General features: G+C 42.5%; 1 protein-coding gene across 17 annotated transcripts in view; it reads left to right on the forward strand.

Moving 5' to 3' along the window:
* The window catches only part of FOXP1 (forkhead box P1), a 382295-nt gene that overhangs the window by 345677 nt on the left and 13494 nt on the right, over positions 1-23124 (forward strand). For 14 of the 17 annotated variants that reach the window (XM_064667184.1, XM_064667183.1, XM_064667192.1 and 11 more), the window contains 6 exons: positions 5326-5409; positions 13866-14067; positions 14178-14257; positions 14903-15004; positions 19582-19703; positions 21773-21842. In XM_064667184.1, the coding sequence (XP_064523254.1) occupies positions 5326-5409; positions 13866-14067; positions 14178-14257; positions 14903-15004; positions 19582-19703; positions 21773-21842 (660 nt within the window). The remainder of the gene's footprint in view (positions 1-5325; positions 5410-13865; positions 14068-14177; positions 14258-14902; positions 15005-19581; positions 19704-21772; positions 21843-23124) is intronic. The other 3 variants (XM_064667193.1, XM_064667195.1, XM_064667196.1) reach the window with 1 other exon arrangement.

Below are 23124 nucleotides of genomic sequence, written 5' to 3' on the forward strand. Positions count from 1 at the left end.
GTGACAGTGTGTCTGTGTGTAGGCAAGAGGTTAGCAAAGAAGGGGAAATTAAAACAATGTTGTACATTATATAGTTACCAGCTATTGAAAAACCTATTTTGTATGCAAGACAGCAGTGTAGAGATATATGGAAAGCCTTGGGCTAAGTACAGAAGATAATTACATTTGGAATTTTACTGAGTTAAGTCATTTATAGCTTCAAATAGTTGGAGAGAAAAATCAGCAAAACCACACTTAAACTTCTTGTTGTTACTTTTCAAGATAAGCATTTTTAAAAAAATGCCTTTTATCTTCTTATCTTACAAATTACCCTTTTTCTTTCATAGATATTTCCTAAATTTTACTTTAAGGAACACGCTGGTCATGACACTCTTTCACTATTAGCTGAAGCAGTATAAACTATTTTAATACAAGTTTTATAAAAATCAAACTACCAGTCATAAAATATCAGAGTCTTGCAGAAAATGTTATGAGAAATGGTCTGTTATTTTATCAAGTTTCTTGGGAATTAGGAAAAAAAAATAAAAATCTACAGTCTTCCTGGTAAACTGAGATATGAGATAATCTTTCACCAAGGTGCAGTAATATTGAGGCTGAAGGTAAATTTAGATTCTTCAGTAACAGTCAGCTTGAAAAGCATTAATCCTTCTCTCCCACAGCCACTGAGAATGGCTGTGTCTGGAACTACAGGTGGATGCCCTGTATTAACAGTTGCACAGGACAGTGATATTTGGTTACCACCCTTCCATAAGCCCTTGACAATACTTCTGAAAGGTTTATCAGCAGTGCATTCTGATAGTTGCTGTAAATGACTAAGAGTTACAGCTTCACACCCATTTGGTGCTGGGAATGCCTCTGAGCTTGGAGTCAATGCAAGGGAAGGCAGCATAAGGTCCCCAAGACGAGACCATAATTTCAAAGGGGTAAGAGTGCCAAAAAGTACTGGATTTGTTTTTGACGATCTGAGAACAGTAGGTAGAATGAGCTGGAGACCTAATTTAGAAGGGAATGATGATAACAGAGACCATCTATGTATTGGCCAGCAAGGACAGGTGGAGGAGGAGGGTGGTCCTACTTCTGAAATGTACCTGTAACTTCCCTGTTTCCCTTCTACTTTCATCCCATGTACCAGTCCTGTGATAGTTTTAAAATACCCTGCCTAAATACATTCAAGGGTTTGTCCTCCAGTACCCTAGTTTGTGTGGCTGTAACCTGGTTTTGCAGAGAACCATAATAAACCCAAAAGTCTGGCCCAACAGTGGGGTGTTCAGTGACATGGTCTGAAGACCACTGACCTCACATAGTGGAGCATCACAAAGATGATGATACTCCCCAAACCCTGTGGAGGCTGAGCTGTGTGAGTTAGATTAAGAAGGGAGCCATAGCCTCTCCCAGTGACCCACAGTGCTCAGCACTGGTGAGCAGCTGTGCCTTACAGTGGAGCTGTGAAGTATCACCTACTGTTCAGACTCCAGGACCATGGCAGGATCTACATATCACACCATTTCATGCATATACAGCCCCATCAAAACAAATTCATTCCACCTGACAGGCACACTTCAGGTTTTGAGTGTGATGGACCCAAATGCAAACCTTTTCCTTTTTTTCTTTATGCTCTTATTTATTTTATGCACAATAGTTTTATCAGTGTTACAGACAGAGTTAAATGTAATATCTTTTAAAGAAAGTAATTTTGAATCAAAATTTTGGAAAGAAACAGGTCAGATCTATTTTGTGTTTGATTGCAAATACCCTTTGCAAAAATCTTGAAGTTGGGTCTCAGCATTTCCATCACAAACATACTTAAAAAATCACAGACAAGGTAGAGATCTTCTCATATTTCACTTTGTTTAAACCATCTTGACATGATCATTTGTTGCCATTATAAATAGTGAGAATTGGGCTGCTGGGTAAAACACAAACACAGGAACATATTCCTATCCCTAGCTAGTTCTTAGCTGGAATAGAACATCCATTTTGCAGCACCACCTTTGAGTAGGAAAACATTTCAGGATAGCAACAAGGCTATGATAAGTTTAGAGAAATATCTTGCAATGGGACAAAATTAAGAAGCTGGCCATTTTCATTGCAGTGAAAACACTACTTGGGCCTGCTTTCTTACAGCATCCATTGACACTCTTGGCAAGTGGATCCTAAACCTTTATAGTGCACAGCCTAACTAGGCGTGGAATGGGAGGGCTGTGTCTTGGCTGCCTCTTGCATCGCCCATGAGTGGCTTCCTTCTCCTTTGTCCTTGGTCTGTCCAAAATCCTGCTGCTGAAGTGCTCTCCCCTTTTGATGTTGCTGTGCTCCTGTTGAATGCCCTCATGCTCATTTTCCCATTTCTGCTTCTTGCCATTATTTTCTATCTGGTTTTCCTCCTGTGCAATTTCTCCATCATCTAAGTCTCTAATGCCTTTTCTCTGGTTCCTTGATCACCCTGTTGCCTTGAGCCCATTCTGGCCTGTGCTTTCTGTGCTTTCCTCTCCTAGCTTTCCTACTGGTGTAGTTTTAGGATTTAACCTCTCCAGGACAAGGTTTGTGTCTTGGCATCCAAGCTCACAAAGCTTATTACCTTGCTCTGGGCGTGTTTTCTGTTGAACCACAGTTGGGCACCTGCATCATGCTTGTACCCCCAGAGGTGAGGGAAACCTCACAAAACCAGGCTTATCATGGAGAACTGGGTGGCCATCTGAGAACTCCCACCGTGCAGAGCTTTCCAAATGGATACAGGAAAAAAGAAAGAAGCTTCAGATGGGACTATATTATTTTCCTCATACGCCCTGTACAGAGCAGATCCTTACATCCATGTCAGAACTATTCTTGCCGAACAACACTATCAGTAGACTGAGAGCATTTTTCTGTTTGTTAACTAATAATCCCCGTTTCTGGACCATCTGCACTCCGGTGGGTGCCACCAGTGAGAATTTGCTCCCACCAGTGGCCAGGCAAGCCCTCGTGGCTTCTTTAGTATGACCCCACTGACCAGAGAGGCTACTAGTGACACTCTGGTTTTATATCACTACTGCTTCCTGACCTAAGGGAAAAACAGTTTAAAGAAATTCTTCAGATTTTTTAACTTCTCTTCAGTGCTTTGAAACCGAGAGACCTCTATTTTTCATAATTTAAACTCCTGCCTAACTGGGTGAGTGTTTGAATTCCTAGACTATGACAAAATGCTAGCGTGTGTCTGCCTGAAATGTCGAGAGGATCTTTAATAACCTCCATCCACCAGTTTCGGCGTTAAAAGCATTGCTGAGACGATGAGTGAAAACACTACAAACAAGGACCCCGGCGGTGGGGAGGGGGGTGCCCCTCTCCCCGCTCCCCCTCACCGCGGGGGCCGCAGGAAGCACGGCAGGGTGTGCCCTGTGCTGCCCGGGTGCCGTCCCCTCCTGCCGCCGTGCCGGGGCTGGCAGGAAGCTCTCAGGTGCCTGCCTTTTGTTTATTTTGGCTACGAGATGTTGTTCTTCTGCAGTAGCCTGCGGACCAAAATTTAATGCACAGATGACCCCGCCAAGCAGCCCGTGTGCCCGGCGACTGCGAGGAATGAGGGGTTGCACAACAGAGCTGCACGGAGAGCACAACTATTTCTTGGCTTCACTTGTTTTGTGTGAAGCATGGCAGCTGAGGGGTGAGCCCTCTCCTTCCTCTGGAGAGGTCCTCGGAGGACTCTCAGAGGGAGAACTTTCTCTGCAGCGCTTCAATAAGAGCCCATCGCTGCCATTCGGCTCTCCTGTGAAGGGTCCAGCACAGATCTGGGATGAGATTGCAGGAGATCTGCCGTAGGTGTCAGGTTTTCTCTCTTACCTTTGAGGTTTTTGACCAAGAAAAGAGCAGCCATTTGAAAAGCCTGATGATTTTTGCTTTTGCATTTCCAGAGCGTGCAGTGGTGACACCATTTTTTCCTTTATTTAATTCCTGTTTTGGAAACTCACGTGCTGAGTTTTATCCCATCATGATGCCTTTCTGGCACTCTCAGAAACCCCTTGCCTTGAGAAGAGCAGGACAACCTTGACCATAAGGTTATGAATGGGGATTTATGACCAAGTCTCCTTTTATGTACACTTAGCCCAACTTTACTGCTACAAACAGATGACGATGATAAGGTGGGCAGGTTGTTTAAAGTTTTGCTGGAATGCAAGCACAGTTCTCCTTTTGGCACCAGGAATCTGGCTTGTCTAAAGAAAAAACTCAGCTCTGCAAAAATTGTCATTTGTAAGAACCCGATCCAAGTCCTGTTGGAAGCAGGAACCTTTGTGTTGGGCATGCAGATTAATAGCACTCCATTTTCATTAGTAGTATTCTTAATATCTTTCTGCTGTAGTTTTTTTGAAGAGCGGCTGGAAAAAGTCATATTCACACATTCAAAAAATTCCTTGTTTCCAAAAATAATGAAATTTAGTATCTGTCCAGTGCACTGAAATGCATTGGGAAGCTGACCTGGCTATGGATGCCTGCAGTGATCCCGAGACTCCAGCTGTGGCCTGGTGTGGATCTCAACCATAAAATGCAAGAGACATCTAGACCAAGAGCTTTGCCCCAGCTCTTGGACCTGAAGTGACCAATGAGAAAGGGCAAAAATATTGGTCCTGTGGCATTGGGTGCTCCAGGATGAGTGCTCCGGGGTGATTCCTGCTGCTTTCAGCCTTTTCCACCCCACTGCCCTCAGGATTATGCCAGAGGGATGCTGGCAGCTCCCAGAGCAGGACCTGCCACTCACTTGGGGTGCCCCTGCTGAGGTCCTAGCTTGGCTTCCCAGGGTGACCTGCCAAGGGCTCTGTCACCTTCTCGAGTAAAATCCAGGTGCTTTTGGAGCTGAGGCTGCCTGAAGAGCCCCACAGAGCTGCCTCGTGTGGTTTAACCACCGCTGTCTGCACTTGCTGCATGTGCCACAAAGCCTGTAGATGACGTAAAGCCGCAGCCCATCTGTGCTGCTTGTTTTCTGGTCTGAAAGGAGGAAAATGCATCCTGGAGCCACTGCCCTGCTTGCTTTCTGCTGCGCCTCCTGAGCTGGAGTGGGGCTGGTTAATAAACATGATTCACTGTTGTCTTTTAGCTGTCAGGGCTGGAGTGAAGCTCTTGGTGCCAGCAGGTCTAGCTCTTCTCACTCGAGGGCTAATGCATTTTGCTTTGGGAAATAGTGACACCCAGCACCGCGCGTTAGCTTTACCTCACGAATAGACCATATACAATTTCCAAACTACTCAGCAATAAAACTCTTCTGTCTCATGCCTCGGTGCCAGCTGTTTAATTAGGAATAAGCAGAGGCTGGGTTTTATTTGTGCGAGTAACAGAGGGTATTTTTTTTCTCTCTCCTTTCAGCTTGCAAAAGATAAAGAGCGCCTGCAAGCCATGATGACACACCTGCATGTGAAGTCAACTGAACCAAAAGCCACCCCTCAGCCCGTAAGTACAAACTCATGCCGAAAACAAAAAACAACCCTCACAACAGACCTCTCTTTCCTGTTCCCCACTGGAGTCTGGCCCACTCCAGAGCCAGGTGAGGGGAGGAGATGTGAAGTGCAGTTGACTTTTGTCATCCCTCTCTCTTCAGGGAGTTTCAAAGTCAAATTTTGTTCTAAAGCTGATGCACTGGGCCTTTTTCTGGCCTCATGTACTAGCCTGTGAGTCACTTTGCATCAGTCTGACTGGGATGAAATCTTAGGAAGTGTTAGGAAGGAGTTGTAATTAAATTATATTTAGTATATTTATTTTGCTTTCTCCCTGCACATTTTGATGATAATCACAGTTACCCAGTATCAGGTTTTATACTGTTGAAACTGAGAAGTGAAACCTTCTCCACCTCAGATTGCACTTTGAAAAAGGGGAAGCAGGGGAAGTAAATGGCTTTGCAGCCCAAGAAAACTCCTGGATACCCGCAAACCCACGCAAACCCCCCATCTCCTTCCTTGGCTGAAATGACTCTTCTTCAGGTGTTGTTTTCTCCCAACCTCTTAATACTGAAAATGTTCCTTGGAGCTTCCAATGATTATTCAAAATGGAGAGAGTGCTTTGCTTCTTGATTTTAAGATTTGTAAGATTTAAAGGTACACTGGCTTTATTTGATTTTGCTTTGAGTCATTGTGTGAAAATTAATTGAGCGTTGACAATCTATAGTTAGTACCAGCAATTTTAATCAATATGCAATGATGCAGCATAATGACAAAGTATTGGTTTATCTGTTTTGACTGATTTTTTTTCTATAAATAAAGCAAACACACACCCATATATGTATGATTTATGGTGATAGAAATAAAAAGGAGTCAGACTATTAACCCAGCAAATATGGTAGCCTGCCAAGATGCAGTTGGTAGACAAAATTAATGTCTGAAACAGAACACATTACAGAGATAGAGAACATAAAATCATTAAACACTTCGCGCACACATTTTTACTAGAAAAGGATTTCTCAGTTTCCATGTAGTTGGAAATAAATGGTTGCAGAAGTGCATAGGGAGGCTACTAGACAGAAAATTGCAGGCTATTCAGCAACAGTGGAGCAGATGTCAAAGTCAACGGGAAATTTCCTTGCCTTTTTGGAGAGAGTTGAGTGGTACATATAAACCCTTCCATTTAAGCTGTAGAGATGTCTAAGATTGCCTGATCCAGTGGACACCAACCCTCTAGAGTGGAATCTACTGACAGTGTCTATAAAAATAGCATTCTTCTAGTTCCTCACATCCATCTCAGCCTGAATGCAAATACTTCAGCGCATTGTTGGCAAAGTGCGTAGACCCAACAGAATGGGGAGGAGGTTTGGTTTCTATAGCTCTTACTGGATTAAAAATTAAAACAGCGGAATAATCTGGGAGTCTCAAAGCACTCTGCCTTGAGGCCTTTCATAACAGCGGTGCCCCTCAGGAGGAGGGATTACAAACCGAAGGGAGGAAATCGTCAGAAGGCGAGCGGGGTTTGGCAAAGGCAGCTCGTGACCGATGCGCGGCCGCGGAGGGCAGGAAGCTTTGGCGGGGCTTGTAGGCTACGGAGATACCAGGCGGTGTCGCCATGAAGATTAGTGTTAACAGCTAATAAACAGGGAAAAGCAGCGGAAAAAAAACCTTGAACGCAGGGGGAAAAGGGCTGTCTTGATTAGTGTTAAAAATGTTTTACATTCTGGAAAATTATAGCTTTGTTGGGGACCTCCTACTAAATTTATTTTTAACTGCTCTATTGAAAATTCTGTACCACTAGTCAACATTATCTCTCAGTTGCTCAGCACAGTGTTTCTTTATTAAAAGAAATAGGCATGAATATTTTTGACTGAAAAATTAATAGCTTTTGAATTCATACACAGCAGGTTTTCTTTTGCAAAGAAGTCCAATATCGCTGCACAGCACTTCTATAACCATTTATTTAGAGTCCAAGTCAAACCTTTGACAGCTAGAGCAGTGTTACAAGCCAACATAAAGAACTCCAAGATGTAAACCAACAATAGGCAGTCTGTGTGAGGTTTGCCATTGTCAAATACATAGATTGTTTGGATTAGTTTATGTAAATGTACTGTTGTATTACCCTTTGGAAAAAAAAAGATCACATTTGTGTATGAAAAGTGGTTTCGTTCACAGGCAGCATTATAAATTCCTTATCCTTTAACTTACATGTTAGAAGTAAAAATTGGTGCCTGACAGGCCTATATTGTGTGGCACTCTGTTGTTGGATTGAAACTGCCTTCTTTTCATTTATTGAAATATAGAAAAATTTATTATAGATACCATCTGATAAATCAGAAATTATTAAAATATGTATAGGTGAAGCATTTGAAAATTAATTATAAAATGTAGAAGTATAGTGTTTTGCATAAATTGTGCTTTCCTAGTGAAAAAAATACACAGGCATTGCATAGACTCTGTTAGACCCTCATCCTTTTAACTCAGTGGGATAGGACTTTGGTAAAAAGATCTGATGACCATTATTGCACTGCAAAGTAGTCTTTACATCCAGTAATTAATTTTTTTTCTGCCAACATAACTAATGCAAGGTGTATGTTAGAACTAATATATTACGGTGCTTTGGTGATTTTAAAGGAAAAGGCGGCTGTGAATCCAAACATAGCAGTGAATTGGGATTTAAAATTACAGCCTTTTCATGACTGAGGAAATGTTTTTATTCTACTTAAAGGATCTTAATGCTTGTTTTAAACTATTTTGCTACTGGCAGGTTATATGGGTGTCTGTGTTAACCACATGCCTTGTGTAATTCACACTGACCAGTGGTACCATATTTGCCTTTTGGGCTCTGGGCAGTAGCTGAGTGGGTGGTGTTGGACCAGTTGGACCACAGCCAAGTTCTTGATGGTTGTGCATCAGTTCAAAACCCAACCCAGCTTTGGGTTGCTTGTCTGGTTTAGCCATGTCCATCCATCTCATACCCACCTTTGGGTGGCTTTAGCTTGTTGCAGAAATACTGAGCTTAAGGGTGGTGGAGTGGCCCCTGCATTTTAGCCCATCCAGATATCTGTTCATTAAAGTTCTCTAGACCTACTGAAGCTGATGAGATTCAAGCACCTTCCTATGTAGTGTGGTGGTAGATGGCCCACATCCCTGGCAGATGGGTACCTGGGCGGGGAGGTCGCTGTCCGTGCCTGGTGTGCTGCTCCCAAGGGGCTTCTGGGCAGGGAGGAGGGGGTGTGGAGGAAGAACACTCCAGGAGCTGGGGCAGTGCTTAAGACGACCTTTAAAGATGCCCAGCTTTATAATGAAAATGCTCAATGGCAGCACTTTTAAAAAAAATTGAGGAATCTCACAACTTAACACTCAGGGCAGGCAAAGTTGTTCCTCTTTGTGCTACACGTGTTGACTTGGTGGGACTAAAGGCCTGACTGTAGTGAGAACAAAGCTGTCTGAGACAGAATATGCTGTGACGTGTTCCAGTGAGGTGAATTTTTTTCAAGGTAAAAAAACCAAAACCACAACACAAAAGCCAGAACAACAATTTCTCAAGAACTGTCACCCTGGTTTTGCTATTAAGAAACCTTCCCCGATGTGCTCTTTTCATCGGTGTTAGCCATCAGCATAATAGGTTCAAATGGAAATGTGCTTTCTTTTGGGAGGATTAACTTATGTCGAAGTTCATAGGAAGGGAGGGAGAAGGAAAAAGCATCAACCAACAAGTAATTCTTCATACTAGGTGTTATAACCATCTTTTAAAAATAGAAAACTTTTAAAGACACTTTGGCACTTTAAATAAGATGCACTGCTAGATATCCCTTCTTTAATGTACCTTTTTTTCCCCTTAACCATAGCAGTTATGATTGTTTTGAAATACTGTTTTTAGCAACTGTAATAACAAAGCATTAAAAAAAAAAAGAGCCTTTTAACTGTTGAGGTAATGACTGAGCATTTTAGCTGCTGTAGCCGTACTTTATAGTTTGAAAAAATAACGATACGCAGCAATAAAGAGAGATTCTCAAGCACAACAAAAGCTGTTTTTATATACTGGTTTTCATTAAGTCTCACTCCTCAGCTTCAGTTTCCTTAGTATTTCTGCCAATAACAACACCTGCTAAGTGATTGCTGCCTGCCAGGCTCTGCATCCAATACACTAATGTGTCCAGGCTGAAACAGGGAGAGGAAGACACAGCATTGAACTAAGTTTTAGGCCGACTATTCACTTTCTCTCTCGCCCTCGGTGTTAAGAAAATGAGTTTCTGCTCCAGAGTATTTCAGTCCCAGGAACTCAGTGCAGATAAACCCTCAGCCCCAGTTGGGCCCAGAGCAGCAGCTTCAATCACAGAGGAGTCACTGCCCTGCAGCAGTGGGTATGGCCCCACCATGACACTTAGAAATATATATATATATATTTCTTCTTTTAAAAGAGTTTCAGGGTTATTTTTATGTGCAGCCACTATTGTCATGTAAAATGTTTACACAAAAAAAAAAATCAGACTTAGCCCTAGTGGGAGAGCCACTTACTGGAAATCTATTTTACAGGGTGAAGGAGAGGGTTGCCTCTCTGCCTTGTTTATACCTAAAGAAAAAAGAAAATGACTCAGTTTTCACCTTTAATAGGAAGACATGACTGTTTCTTGAAAGGGAAGGTTAATAATAAAATCCTAAGCAGGATATTGAACACTGAAACAATTACTGCATTTATGATGAAGTCAAAACAGTGTGAGGAAATATTCTCAAAAACCAAAACTGAACGAAGGAACCAACAAGGTTCAGTGATTGAATTTGCAGAATTTTAGGACCTGAAACTGTTGTGGGCCTTGGTGGGTTTTCCGTTGTTTTTTTTCCTTCTTATTTTTGGTTAGATTTTTTTTGAAGGCTGGAAGAAATCCTCCCTTCCCCCCATCCCCAGTACAAACATTACAAAAACATTTAACTCCTTGGTGCAAGGGTGTACTCAGAGAGCACCCACCTTGTGTCTTGCTGCAGTGCAAGAGCACTTGAATGTTGAAGTTCTCACTCTGTGACTCGGGCTCCCTTCCCTCTGCCAGCAGCGGTACCTCATCCAAAAATTACGGTATGTGGGAAACAGGCTGTGTACAAAATACCAACTCGAACAACTTTTCTAATCATAGTAACTTGTTTTTAAATAGCAAATGCAAACAGGGAGAAACCGTGTCGAGTTTCCATCAGGAAAAGAAACCCTCCCAGCCCAGTCCCTCCCTGATCTTTGCCCTGCACAGTCATCCATGGCCGTTTCCACGTTTCTAATTGACGCCAATATTAAGATTTAATAGTTTACCATTCAGATTAATAATTCAAGATGGCAACAAAACCAACACCATTCATAATTTGTTATTCTGCTCTAATTCACAACCGATTTTTCAGCCTTGGCGCTATCGATGCAACAAAGAAAGCAGCAGTGAAGGCTGCGGAGGGAGCGCAGCCCTCTCCTCCCTTACCCTGGCTCGGGTTTGGGGAACCCAGCTGGAAGAGGAGCATGTCATCAAATAAAACACGGAAAAAGGAAAAACTTTGCTAGCAATGGACAAGGTCGTGTTTCATTAACTTGTTGGTTCAGGCTCACAAATGGTCGTCGGAGGTGAAACGCGGCAGACTCGCTGCGTTCCAGCTTTTTGTTCTCTCTTTCCTCACAGACTGCAGTCATGTTTAATTTGGAAACTGGGCTCCTTTGGCAAATTAGCAATTAGAACAATTTTGTGGGAATATGTATATGTGTCATTAGGTTTCCTGCAAATTAATAGCGAGAGCAGAGGTCAGGCAGAAATTTTCCACTTGACTGCAGCTCCTCTGTTGAGATTTGGCACTTTGTTTTGGAACGGCCACAGCTGCTCAAAGCCACAGTCTTCCTTTAGGAACTGTCTTTTAATTAGTTTACCTCATAGCCATTATTACAAATATTACTGCCTCCCCTCCTTGAAATAAAATTACTGTTTCTACAAAATATTCCGGTGACATCTTGCACCACTGCACATTGATGGTGGGGTCACTTGGATGCAGCGTTTAATCATTAGATCACCTCCATAAGCATCTCCTAATTAGAGTCCTTACAATACAATTTTATCTGGTAATTAGCTGAGATTGGCTGCTTCCTCTGTAGCTTATTAGTGGCAGCCCAGCAGTGGGTGTGAATCACAGTGTCATTTGTCAAGCCTGTTAAAGCCCCCCCCCCTTTGCTCGTCCTCTTCTGTGTTTATTCCTCATCGCTACCTACGCTGAAAAGCCTAAAGAAATTTAACTTGATTCAGATTCTTTAAGCAGGGAACACTGACCTTTGTGGATCCTTTCTCACAGTTCCCTAGTAGAAACAGATTAAATGTTAAGTTTTTACATGCTGAAAAAGGAAGGGGACTCTTTTGAAATGGAGTAGTTGGAGCCGTAATGATGAAGCAGGAGCAGTGATCTTTCCAACAGGAGGGCCCGGCTGCTGAGCCTGCGCTGAGAAGGGCACTTAAAATTGATGCAGATTTCCTCGCAGTTATTGGACTGTTAAAATGTCCATTTAGAAACTGAGATAAAATACAGTAGATTTAATTTCATGGTGAGACCTGTCAGTTGCACTATTATTATCATCACTGGTCCTTTTATCATATGTAATAGATGGATAGATGGATAACAGGGAGACATTACTATCTATATGTCCCTAATCAGTGTCCTTAAATCATGCCAGTCAATGAGCGGACTGGGCAGCATGTGGTGGCAGTGCCTGGCATCATGAGGTTTTAAACAGGTGAGCTCAGCTCCAGGCTGCAGGTAGTGGTTCAGACCAGAATAGGACTCTGGGAAATCGATACCTGTATTTAACCACCATCATCCCTCTCTGGCTTCACACTCTGTGGCTTTGCCACAAAGTGTTAAATATTTCCCACTGGAAGGCGAGTTGTTTGTAAGCACCTGCACAGAAAGGTGAATGTTTGCAGGTCTGCTGCTCACCACCTCCCGCCCTTGGAGCACCATTGCAGCCCTGTGGCACCAGCCTGTGCTGGGTGTTTGTGTCCAGGGCTTCCCTCAGCTCACTCCTTCTCACCATCGGGAGGGAAAAGCAATCACAATTTATATTCCCTCGGTTGCACCCTTTCTGTGGGTGATGGGCTTTTTGCGTTGGTATCCTCTCTGTAATGCTACAGTTCTTTATTTTCCACTACCTTTGTTTTGGATAAATCCTATTATTTTTATAAAGAAACGTTATTTGTGGCTATTAACTTGTATGAGGGCTGCTAATAGGAGTTTTCTTATCTGGGTACTTTCATACGAGGAAAATTAATACAGTGCCTTATGGATAAACATGAGATATTTGGGGGCATAGCTGCATCGTGTGCCTTGCCTTCATCTCTGAAGGTTTAATGTCCTGCAAAAGAGGAATTTTAATCACGAACAAAAGTTGTAAAATTCTGGCCCTGTTAAATTCAGTAGGAATTTTGCTACCAACTTCAATGAGGTCAGGATTTCACCAATATTATTTGCAAAACTGCCTAAGGGAAGGAAATGTGAAAGTAGTCAAAGAGCTCTTTTCTCAGTCTTCTTCTCTGATGTTGTAGTTAAGGGATAGGATTGTTTGTTTAAAATACTTCAGCAGGAGTGACCTATTGAGACTGAGCGTCGTCTTTCAAAGGACGTTGTAGGGCAAAAAGAAAGGGTCGGGGAGGAATGTGGATGTTGGTTATATAAATAGGGTTGTGTATCGAAAACACTCTGGTTGGAGCTGGGTTTGATACCCAATCCTGGGGGCAGGTGTGTTTTACAGCCTGCTGGGGCACGGTGCCACATGAGTGGGGCTGGGCTTCGTGCAGGTAATGCTGATGCCTTCCATCCTAGGAGGAAAAGAAAGAGTGGTGCCACTTGTGCTGGGCTGAACGCTCACAGTATTTCATGCACTGTGATTAATTAAATTATTCCAGTGTTAACCTACTCTGGGCTTTGCTTTTAAAATGGATGAACAGAGAGGAGGAAAAAAAAAAAAAAGAAAAGCCCAAATGCTGAAGAGAGATATTGCATTTCTCCCTAGCACGTCCCTAGGAAAGTCTTGCCTTTTATTTTAAGCCTTATGCCTTCAATGAAATATCCAAGAAGACTGATTAGAAGCCATGCATAATGATGGAATGGAAATCAGAGAGGTGTGGGGTTTAGACTGTGAAACAATGAAACTTGAAGTAAAATATTAAAACGATTATGTACTGTGCGAGATCTTGCTTTAAGGTTTAGATAAAAATTCATGATTTATACTTCTGGCAGCAGGGCTACATTGTTCTGTTTTTTAAACCTATTCGGAAATGTATATATTTATTTCCCTTTGGTGTCTCCTAAAGGAGATGTTAGAGCAGCACTTTGTGCCGAGCGCTCGGGCTGTGGGGTCTGCTCCGAACTGAGGGACACTCCACATGAAGAATTTTGTCCGCAGCCCTTAATTATCCGGAAGCGCTGTTTGTAACGAAACCCTCGTCCTTCCCTCCGCAGCTGAATCTGGTATCGAGCGTCACGCTTTCCAAGACCGCGTCCGAGGCGTCTCCGCAGAGCTTACCTCATACTCCCACCACCCCGACTGCGCCCATCACTCCCGTCACGCAGGGACCGTCAGTCATCACTACCACGAGCATGCACAACGTCGGACCCATCCGGAGGCGGTACTCGGATAAATACAACGTCCCCATTTCTTCAGGTAAGGGGGTTCCGGTGGCACAGCCCCCCCGTGTGATGGGGGCACTTGCTGTTGCCCGTGGCCCGGTGGCACCAGGCTGTGATGATAACAGAACAACTGCTCTTATTTAGCAGATATTGCCCAGAACCAAGAATTTTATAAGAACGCAGAAGTTAGACCACCATTCACGTATGCATCTTTAATTAGACAGGTAAGCTGAGCCAAACACACGCGTTCGGATTAGGAAAAAAAATGCCTCCCTATATGTGCACACTCTGGATTAAATAGATTTTCAAACCTTTGGTATGTAAGCATGCTCAAATGCTCAAACCTTTACTATAAGGGTTTTTAGAACTGCAATATATAACATAATTGCTTTTGATTAAGTATTACAATACGATGTGATTATTAGGAAATTCATTTCACACAACAGTGAAAATGAGCCTGTTTAAAGATGGCAAGTCAATTATCACAAGCTACAGTAATCTCTGATCCCTAGAATTAATCTGAGCTCTAAATAATTACTGAGCTTTAATCAGCTAGTGAAATGTTTTGCATTTCTCTTTGATTCTGCTTTATGAATGACTAATAAATTAATATTTCTGTAAGGAAACAGAAATAAAAACTCAAAACAATTAGATAATTCCATTTTGAATTTTGCCATTGAACTGTTAAATACAGCCATTAATCTTAGTTCATATTGTGAAAACCCTCCTTCGGATTTTTTTGCTCCAGATCTCTTCTTTTTCATTCTTTCTCCCTTTTCTTCCCTTTTCGTGTGGGGTGAAGTAAAACTGTGAGTGTGTTTTGTACTAGCGTGCTCGTAACTGATCTTGCAATCGCTTTGCTTCACAAGGCCATCCTGGAATCTCCCGAAAAACAGCTAACACTAAATGAAATCTACAACTGGTTCACGCGAATGTTCGCTTACTTCCGACGCAACGCGGCGACGTGGAAGGTAAGCCTGAGCCCGCCTCTGCCTCTTGCCTTTGCTGTCTGCCATGTACAGAACAGGCACTGCTGATGACATAACAAATTGTACCGACATGTGGACATGAAAATTTAGATCGGCAGTTTTGACACTCGCTGGGTGCCTTATCTGCAGGAACAATTCGATATTTGGCAGAAAAATTCTTCTGCCTTTGAAAACCACTAATTGAATCCCCATTATTGGCTTTTATGTTCTGTGATTATGCCACGAGTTCCTCTGTGTGGTTGCTACGAGCAGGGAAACTCAAGCCCTTCAGCTGGAACGTATTAGAAAAGGGGAAAAAAAAAAAGTAAAAAAAAAGTTCTTGTGTCAGTAGAAGATATACTGTTTGTCTTTTTAGTTATGCAGGCTGTAATCACAACAACCACTTCTTTTCCCTAGGATCTATAGATCAGTGGATTTTTTTCCTCAGTCAGTTGACTCATAACCGTCCTCTCTGTTTTTTTTTAATCATACAGCAGAAGCTTATTGAATGTAATATGCAAGAAGCAAACTCCACAATAAGAAATGTCTTTAACAGAAATAAACTTGGGTTTTGGCACTTCAGTTTCTTTCCATCACTACCACAGATATTGTTAGGTAAAAGGTTTGGGGAGTTAATTTTATATTTTGGAGGGGCCACTCTTTCCCTTACATATAGCACTTTAATATCCACATTGGCTTCTGAATCCAGTGCAATTACTAATGAATGAATCAAATAACAGGATCTTGCATCACTGTAAAACTTGCACCCTGGTACTTGGACCCCTCTTAATCTAGACAGCTCTCTTCCTCTCAGACAACTTCAAATGACCAGGTAGGATGAATAGGTCCCATACATGCTGTCCCATCAGCTCTTTCTGTTTTCCCTGTCTCAGCCTGCATTTAGGATTAATTCCTTCAGAGGATGGAGCTAAAAATGGTCCTTGGAAGTTAGCTTGGTTTTTAGTGGCATGGTTTGCTTTTAATTCAGATCCCAGCTCAATTTTGTACATATTCAAACTTGGTCTAGAAGCTCTTAAGTTCAGGAAAAGTTTCTGTGATTGCTGCTTTGATTCTTCCCTGCAGTTGGAAAACATGAGCAGTGTTTCACTTTGCAGCTTCCTTACTATCCAGAAAGGAAATTAACTTTCCCTGATTTAAGATCCTTTTAGACCTGCCTGTCTTTTGCTGCTGGAGTGGTTCCAGTAGGACTTTCAGCAGCTGCAGGTGTGGGTGCTAAAGTAAAAATCCTATTTAGTTCCAGCAGCAAAGGGAAGTGGAGGGAGGAGTGGAAGAAGGCAGCAGGCAGCCCTGGCTGTATCTCCTGTGAGGCTAGTTTTGGGAATTAGCTTTTTGCATCCCATAAAATCCAGTCCCAGAAGCCACATGCAGATAGAGAAGAGGAGCAAAGAGGCTGAGCTACAGATCCTCGGGCTTGCAGAAGGGCAGGGTGTGTCCTGGGGAGATCCCTCCTTGGACACCTTGACTTTCTGCAGGTGTCCAGGTCCTGTTTCCCGTAACAGGGAAAAGGAAAACTTCACCCCAGATCCAGCAGCACCAGCAAAATTGACAACTGTTAGGAGTAATGCAGGTTTTTGTGCTGGAGACTGCTCAGATTTCTGCCAGCCTTCAGGAACAGCAGGGATGAAAATGCAGCCCTGGATTGGCATGATGGGAAGCCCACGGGGCGCAGAACGAGCACAAGGGGCTAATTGCAGAATCAGAATAATTTGAATATATATGTGCTGATTTGCGCTCACCTTCAGCTAATGCTTAGGGGGCGTTTGGGTCAGTGTTCCCCAAGTTTAGGGTCAGGGTTTGGTGAGGGAAGGCTTCCCTGAGCCCTATTTCAAAAACACAGAAGAGTGCAGGAATAAAGACCTTTAAAAAATGAACCTCTTTCCCAAAATGCAGTACGGCAGAGCCTGAGCAGTTATTAAAATAACAAACCCTTTCATTTACTACATTCAAGCATGTTCAGGGTAATTTTTCTGCAAAAGTGGCTTGCATACAAATATTTTTAACAAGGTAAATATATAATCTTACAATAATAGCTCCTAATTTTTCTGTTAAGCTGATTGCTGGGGGAGCACTGTGAACTGGTTCTGACAGGTCAGAGGCAATGTCTGTTTGCTTTTATTTTTTTGAGTAATTTGCTGGCACTGAGTCACAGCCATGAGGCACAGGCTGCAGGTGTGGCTCCAACACGTTGGGGTATTGTTCAAATAAAACTGTTAGATAGCAAGTATCCAGAGGCAGGGGAAACACAACAATTTCTTTCTGGCATGAATTCCTTAAATAAGGGATCACATGGAAAATAGGAAGTGAGGGCAACACTTCGTGGATGTCTTGTAAACACTCGACTTGTCTGTTTCAACATATCAAGAGCCCGATCCTGCAGCCTTAACCATCAATTGCACATGGACTTCAAGAGAACAAGAACAGACTGTAAAGTATTTCTCCAACATTAAATTCATTTAAAGGAGAACACAAATATTTCTGCTCAACCGTGTATTTAGAGACTATTTACAAACTCCGAGGACTCCCTTCGCTGAGCTTTGCCGTGTGTGTTTGATCAACTGCTGTATGAACCACAAGATCAGTTTTCACTGGGGGAAATAGTGTTATTATTCTTACATTTTGCTCCAGACTTGACAGTGTTCCCATTTTCACAGGAAACTGCCTGAGTTACCCAGATGTGGGCCAGCAGCCCTGTGTCGGGTTGCACTAGTGCGGCACCCACCAGCAGTTGCTGAGCTGGCTGATTTTAGCTCGTAAGGTGTGGGGCGTTTACATGTTTTTCCTCCACCTCAAAATCAGAGATTTTGCCAAAAATGTCAACAGTAGTGAAATCTGGAAGAGGTGGGAGGGAAAAAAAAATATCATTAAAAAATAAGAACAGAAGAAAGTAAGAGCAGAAGGAAGCAGCCCTGATGGACAGGTTGATTTTCTACTAGATTTTCTGCCTTGCTGAGAGGAAAAGCATATTCAAGGTTTATTTTTCCACCAGTTCAGAAGCAGATCAGTGTGGATTGGGCACCTACAGCCAGAGGAGATGCACTCAAGCATCTGCTGAGCAAAGGCAGTTCAAAACCCAAATCTTCCACCTGTATTGGGGTGGAAGTGTGAAGACTGCACTTGCCATGGCAGGGAATTGGAGAAGGAGAAGACTCTTTGCCTTCCCCTCCCAGCACACACACCACCGCCTCCTAATTTCCATGACAAATGCTCTGTGCATACCCTTTGTTTGCACAGTGATTTAGACATTCATGATTAGAGCTGCCTTTCACCATCCAGTCCCCATGTTCATGAAAAAAAGGATGATGATGATGTCGGAAGGAAAAAAATTGTCGTCTCCTGGTTTCCTAGACCCAGGCCATGTGTTTGGCTGGCTTTATGCCTGCTAACAAGTCAACCAGATTGACTGAATCAATGGTGCCAGTGAGAATGGAGTTTGTTCGCCTGCAGATTTTCCGCAAATGGCTTCTTCTGTTTTCCTGGTTTCCCAAGCAGTGTGGGGACAAGCTCCATGTACAAATTCCATGAACAATGGCTTCGTAGAATCATAGAGTCATTTTAGGTGAAAAAATCCTTTAAGATCATCAAGTCCAACCATTGCGGTAGGGTATTTGCTCAGAAAACTCCTGAAGCAGGGAAGGAGCATGGCACTCAATTTGAGGAGTAACAAGGCTCTCATCACCGTCTCAGAGGGAGCAGGGATGGAAAAGCCAGCAGCCTGCAGTGACATACTGAGGTGTCTCATTGTGTCCAGCCTCAGCATGTTGAAGGAGTTGGCTGGGCTCATCCTTCCTGATGCAGGACAGACGTCCAGGCATCGGATGCCATGAGCGTGGGTCCCTCTGCATGATGAACTGTGGGGATATTATCACTTTGTTTCGGAGAGCCCTCCTCATGTTTTCACTTGGCAGAGGCTCAGATCAGTCACTACAGTAGTCTGCCAGAAATAGGAGCCAACTTCCATATAAGAGCAAGCCGTGGAGGCAGGAGTCGGTGCCGGCCGGACGGTGGGGTGCTGCCGAGGCCCTGGTCCGTGCCGTGGGTGTGGAGGGAGGTTCAGCACCTGATTCACATTAGCCCAGCTGTGGGAAACCGCAGCAACACCCGCTCCAGTGCCTCGCTGCTAAATCCAGCCGTCTGTACTTACATGAAATCCTTTCTGTTCTTTCTAACTGCTTTCTTTTCCAGGAAGGGAGAAAATTCTCTTTGCAGAGCGTATATATTTGTTTTGAAAACGTCTAAGCAATGTTCCTCTTGTGTTGTGTATGAAATGTGCTGTATTCTACAATGTGCATGCTTAAAATGATGGCTGTTCTCAGTCACACTGGGGATAATTGATAAGAATAACTTGAATTTTTAATCTTGGGTTTAAGCTTTCGTATTTATTTTGTCTTTGCAAAATAAGATGTAAAGAGACGGGGAAAGCGAGCGGGTGCGGGGAGGGGAAAGGGGCTTAACATTGCAAAATGAGAACTGTCAAGCTGACTGTGCTGCTGTTCTTGGACAATGATGAGCATTTTCTCATAGAAGGTTTTTGAATGTTTTCTCTTTTATACTTGCTGCAGAATGCAGTGCGTCATAATCTTAGTCTTCACAAGTGTTTTGTGCGAGTAGAAAACGTTAAAGGGGCAGTATGGACAGTGGATGAACTAGAGTTCCAAAAACGAAGGCCACAAAAGATCAGTGGGTATGTCCACCATGTTTGAACTTCTTAGCCTAGCTCGGATCATGCTTACAGTTTAACGTAGAGGCTTTTGGCTGCTAGCTGGTGTTAGACCAACCACAGGTGGTTTCGCATTGTCTCAGTTAAGGGAAACCAAGACAAACATCTCATCACTACTGTTTGTATGCCCACCAGTACCCTGACCCTGCTTGCTTGGTGTTTGTTGCATCACATGCTAGTAGCTTTTAGGTGGCAATGCATATTAACCCTCACAAACCATTTGCTTATGCTTATTGCATTTTATTTTCTTTTTCCTTTTCCCTGTATTTGATGTCTGTTCTGTCCCCAATCCCGTGTCCCTTTGTTTCCACTTCATCTCCTTTGCTGCTGCTCTTGTCCCAGGGTGCCATTCGCACCAACCTCTCACTGCATAAGTGCTTTATCAGAGTAGAGGATGAGTTTGGGTCCTTTTGGACTGTTGATGATGAAGAGTTTAAACGTGGCCGTCATATTCAACGAGGCCGTCCTCGAAAATACTGCCCTGATGAAAACTTTGGCGAGCTTGTTGCACAGTAAGAGCTTTTACTTGCTTTAATTTTTTTTTTCTGCTGTTGCTTTGCTTTGCATGATTTACCCATCTCATGTAGACTTGCATTTCACGAAATAGTGACATCACCTTTGCTGCTAAAGAAACTAAATTTTTGGTCGTTATGTGTATTTTGTGTGTCCTACTCTGATAATCCAAATGCCTGTAGTAATAACTCTACTGTGACATGTTTGTTAAAGCATTTATTTATAGAGCAATGTAGACTAAGATAATTATCCGCGCTAGCGCAGATATGCTGCTGTAGACGTGTCAGGAAGACAGATATATGCCAGGAAAGGCTTCAGATAAGTTTTAATTCTGATATTTTCCTTTGCTTTCAATTGTATGCTTTGTTTTGCAACTCTTAATCAGAAAGAGTAAGGTACTTACAAGACAGAAATGCTGAATTCACTTTAAAGAGTTTGAAAATGCAGTGAGACCGGCTGTAAAGATGATAATCAACAGGCCATCGTGTGCCTGCAACAACCCTGCACCAATATTCCTGGGGCTCCCAAAGCGATTTTCTTTGACCTTTACTTGAAGGCCATCTCTCCAGGACAACTGATCCTTGCTGGTTCCTCTGCAAGGGTCTCAGTTAAGACTCTGCTCACCATGATTTATTCCCACATAAAAAAATAAAAATATGCCCAGTGAGCGATAAAACTTACGGGAGATTTTTTGCATTGGCACTTTTAACCCAGTTTCTTTTGTGTTTCTTTTAATTTTTTTTTCCCCTCTGGTGGAACCAGTGATATTTAGATGCCTCCTAAAGGGAGAGCGGATATGTTCAGCATTCATATTCCTCAAATCTGGCCCCTTACGTAAAGTTGACTGAAATAGGGGACCAGTGTGGCACACTAGAATATTTTTTATTCAAAGAGCCTTTAGGGCAGCATAGTGATTTGCGTGGGCCTCCTGCCCTTGCTGCCTCCATGCCCACAGACTGTTTGGGGCAATGGTGTGGGCAGCCCCTCACTGTGGCCACTGCCCATTTACCTGGCAAGAAATAACACAGCTCAGATCCTCTCTCACCACGGCCTCTGCTGTGCTGGGAGAGACTGCGCTGCCAGCGACTTGGAGAGCAATTTGGATGAAGCACTATTTAAAATGTCCCGTGATGCTTTTGATCGTTGCCTCCTCACGGTGGACCTTTATGTGGTAACTGGCTCCCAGACATGATGAAAATGGGAGGATTTCTCCTGAATGCAGCTAAAATGAGCAGAGATGCCAAGATGTGCTACTAACGCAGGCTAGTAGAACACATGGCGAGGTAACGTCGAGAGATAATGATGTTCCTTATTTAGTAAAGGCAAACATGATAACCATAGCTAAAAACTCAGATAATTTCTTTAAATTAAAAAAAAAAAAAAGACAAACGAAAGAGAACTCGTGTGGAAAACCAGTCTCAGCTCTAGTTTTCTGGTGTGGGAGGAAGCATTACATGCTTGAAACAGTCACACAGAAGTTGGTTGCATTTAACTCTCCTTTTTATGTTTTTCTTATGCAGTAACCCTTCTCTTATTAAAAACATACAGACCAGCCACACCTACTGCACACCTCTCAATGCTGCTTTACAGGTAAGATTAATGACTGTAGCAAATATGCAACAGAGGCGTGTGTCTTCCCCACTCATTTCAAAATATATTAGCCTTGCTCTAATTAGATATTAAATTTTAATTCCGTTAAACTTTTTTCTTAAGTGCATAAAGCATCATAGTCCCTGGAGGCAAACACATATCAGGCTGCTTCAGCATTAGCTAGATGCTTAGCATTTTGAATATTGTGGCAAAAAAATTAAAAGTTCACTTATTAATATTTATCAGCAGTATCATAATTTCCATCCTCTTATTTCAGAATTTCACTTGAGGCAAAAATACCACAAGTGTAATTACTCTAGCACAGCTATTAATGTGCTGAATGATAGGATACTGTGGCACGTGACCTTCTATTGTTCATGGCTTTAAAGAGAAAGCAGATCATTTTTCCCCCTTTTCTTTTAAGGGCTATTTTTGCATATCTTCCTATTGTTGGTAAAAAATAAACGGTGCAATTCCTATAGAAAAAAAAAAGATAATTTTTATTGGTTTAAGCTGTAATTGTAAGACAAAAATTCTGTTTTTTCACAATGCAGAAATATACAAAGTGTCAGTGCACAGTTAATAACTTGAAACCTAAAAATGTGCATTTCTCCAGCCCTTTTTCAAGTGCTCTTTTTACCCTTTCAACAAATTCCTGAGTCTAGCTCAAAAACTCCAAGTCAAGTCACTGTTTACTGTATAAACCAGAGATACAAATGCATTACCATGCCCTGGATTTGCAGTGGGGTCTGTGGGTTTGTGTGTGGGTTCAAACCTGTTTTATATAGTGTGAATTAATCCAGGAGGCAACACCCTGGTTGGTTGTTGGGAGTTGCTTCTCAAGAAGTTCACTGATGACCATGGGTATTTGCTTGGGCAATCATGTTTTGTGGAAGGTTTAGAAGACTTCTTTTTTCACAACCAAGAAATAGATTATTTGGAGAAAAATTATATTCTGCCTTTCTTCTCAATATTTGAGTTTATGCAGTAACTCCTGGAAAGCCAAGGAAAGCATGTTTAAACGAAGCAACTGTAAATACCATTCATTAGTAACTTATTTTCCCTTGAGTCTTGTGAAGTGTGATTTTTAAAGACTGCTTTGTCTCCTGAATAGTATTAAGATTACAAGCACATTTTACATTCATGAGGCTGAAAGGCAAAAATGAAATGATCCTGCATTTCTTCACATTGTTAACTATGTGACTAATTTCAATTAATATGCTTATCATATGGAACTGTTCGTGTTTTATTTCTGAAACACGTGTCATTGTCGTCATCTCCA

This window comes from Pseudopipra pipra, chromosome 11 (genome assembly GCF_036250125.1).
Source record: "Pseudopipra pipra isolate bDixPip1 chromosome 11, bDixPip1.hap1, whole genome shotgun sequence".
NCBI lineage: Eukaryota > Metazoa > Chordata > Aves > Passeriformes > Pipridae > Pseudopipra > Pseudopipra pipra.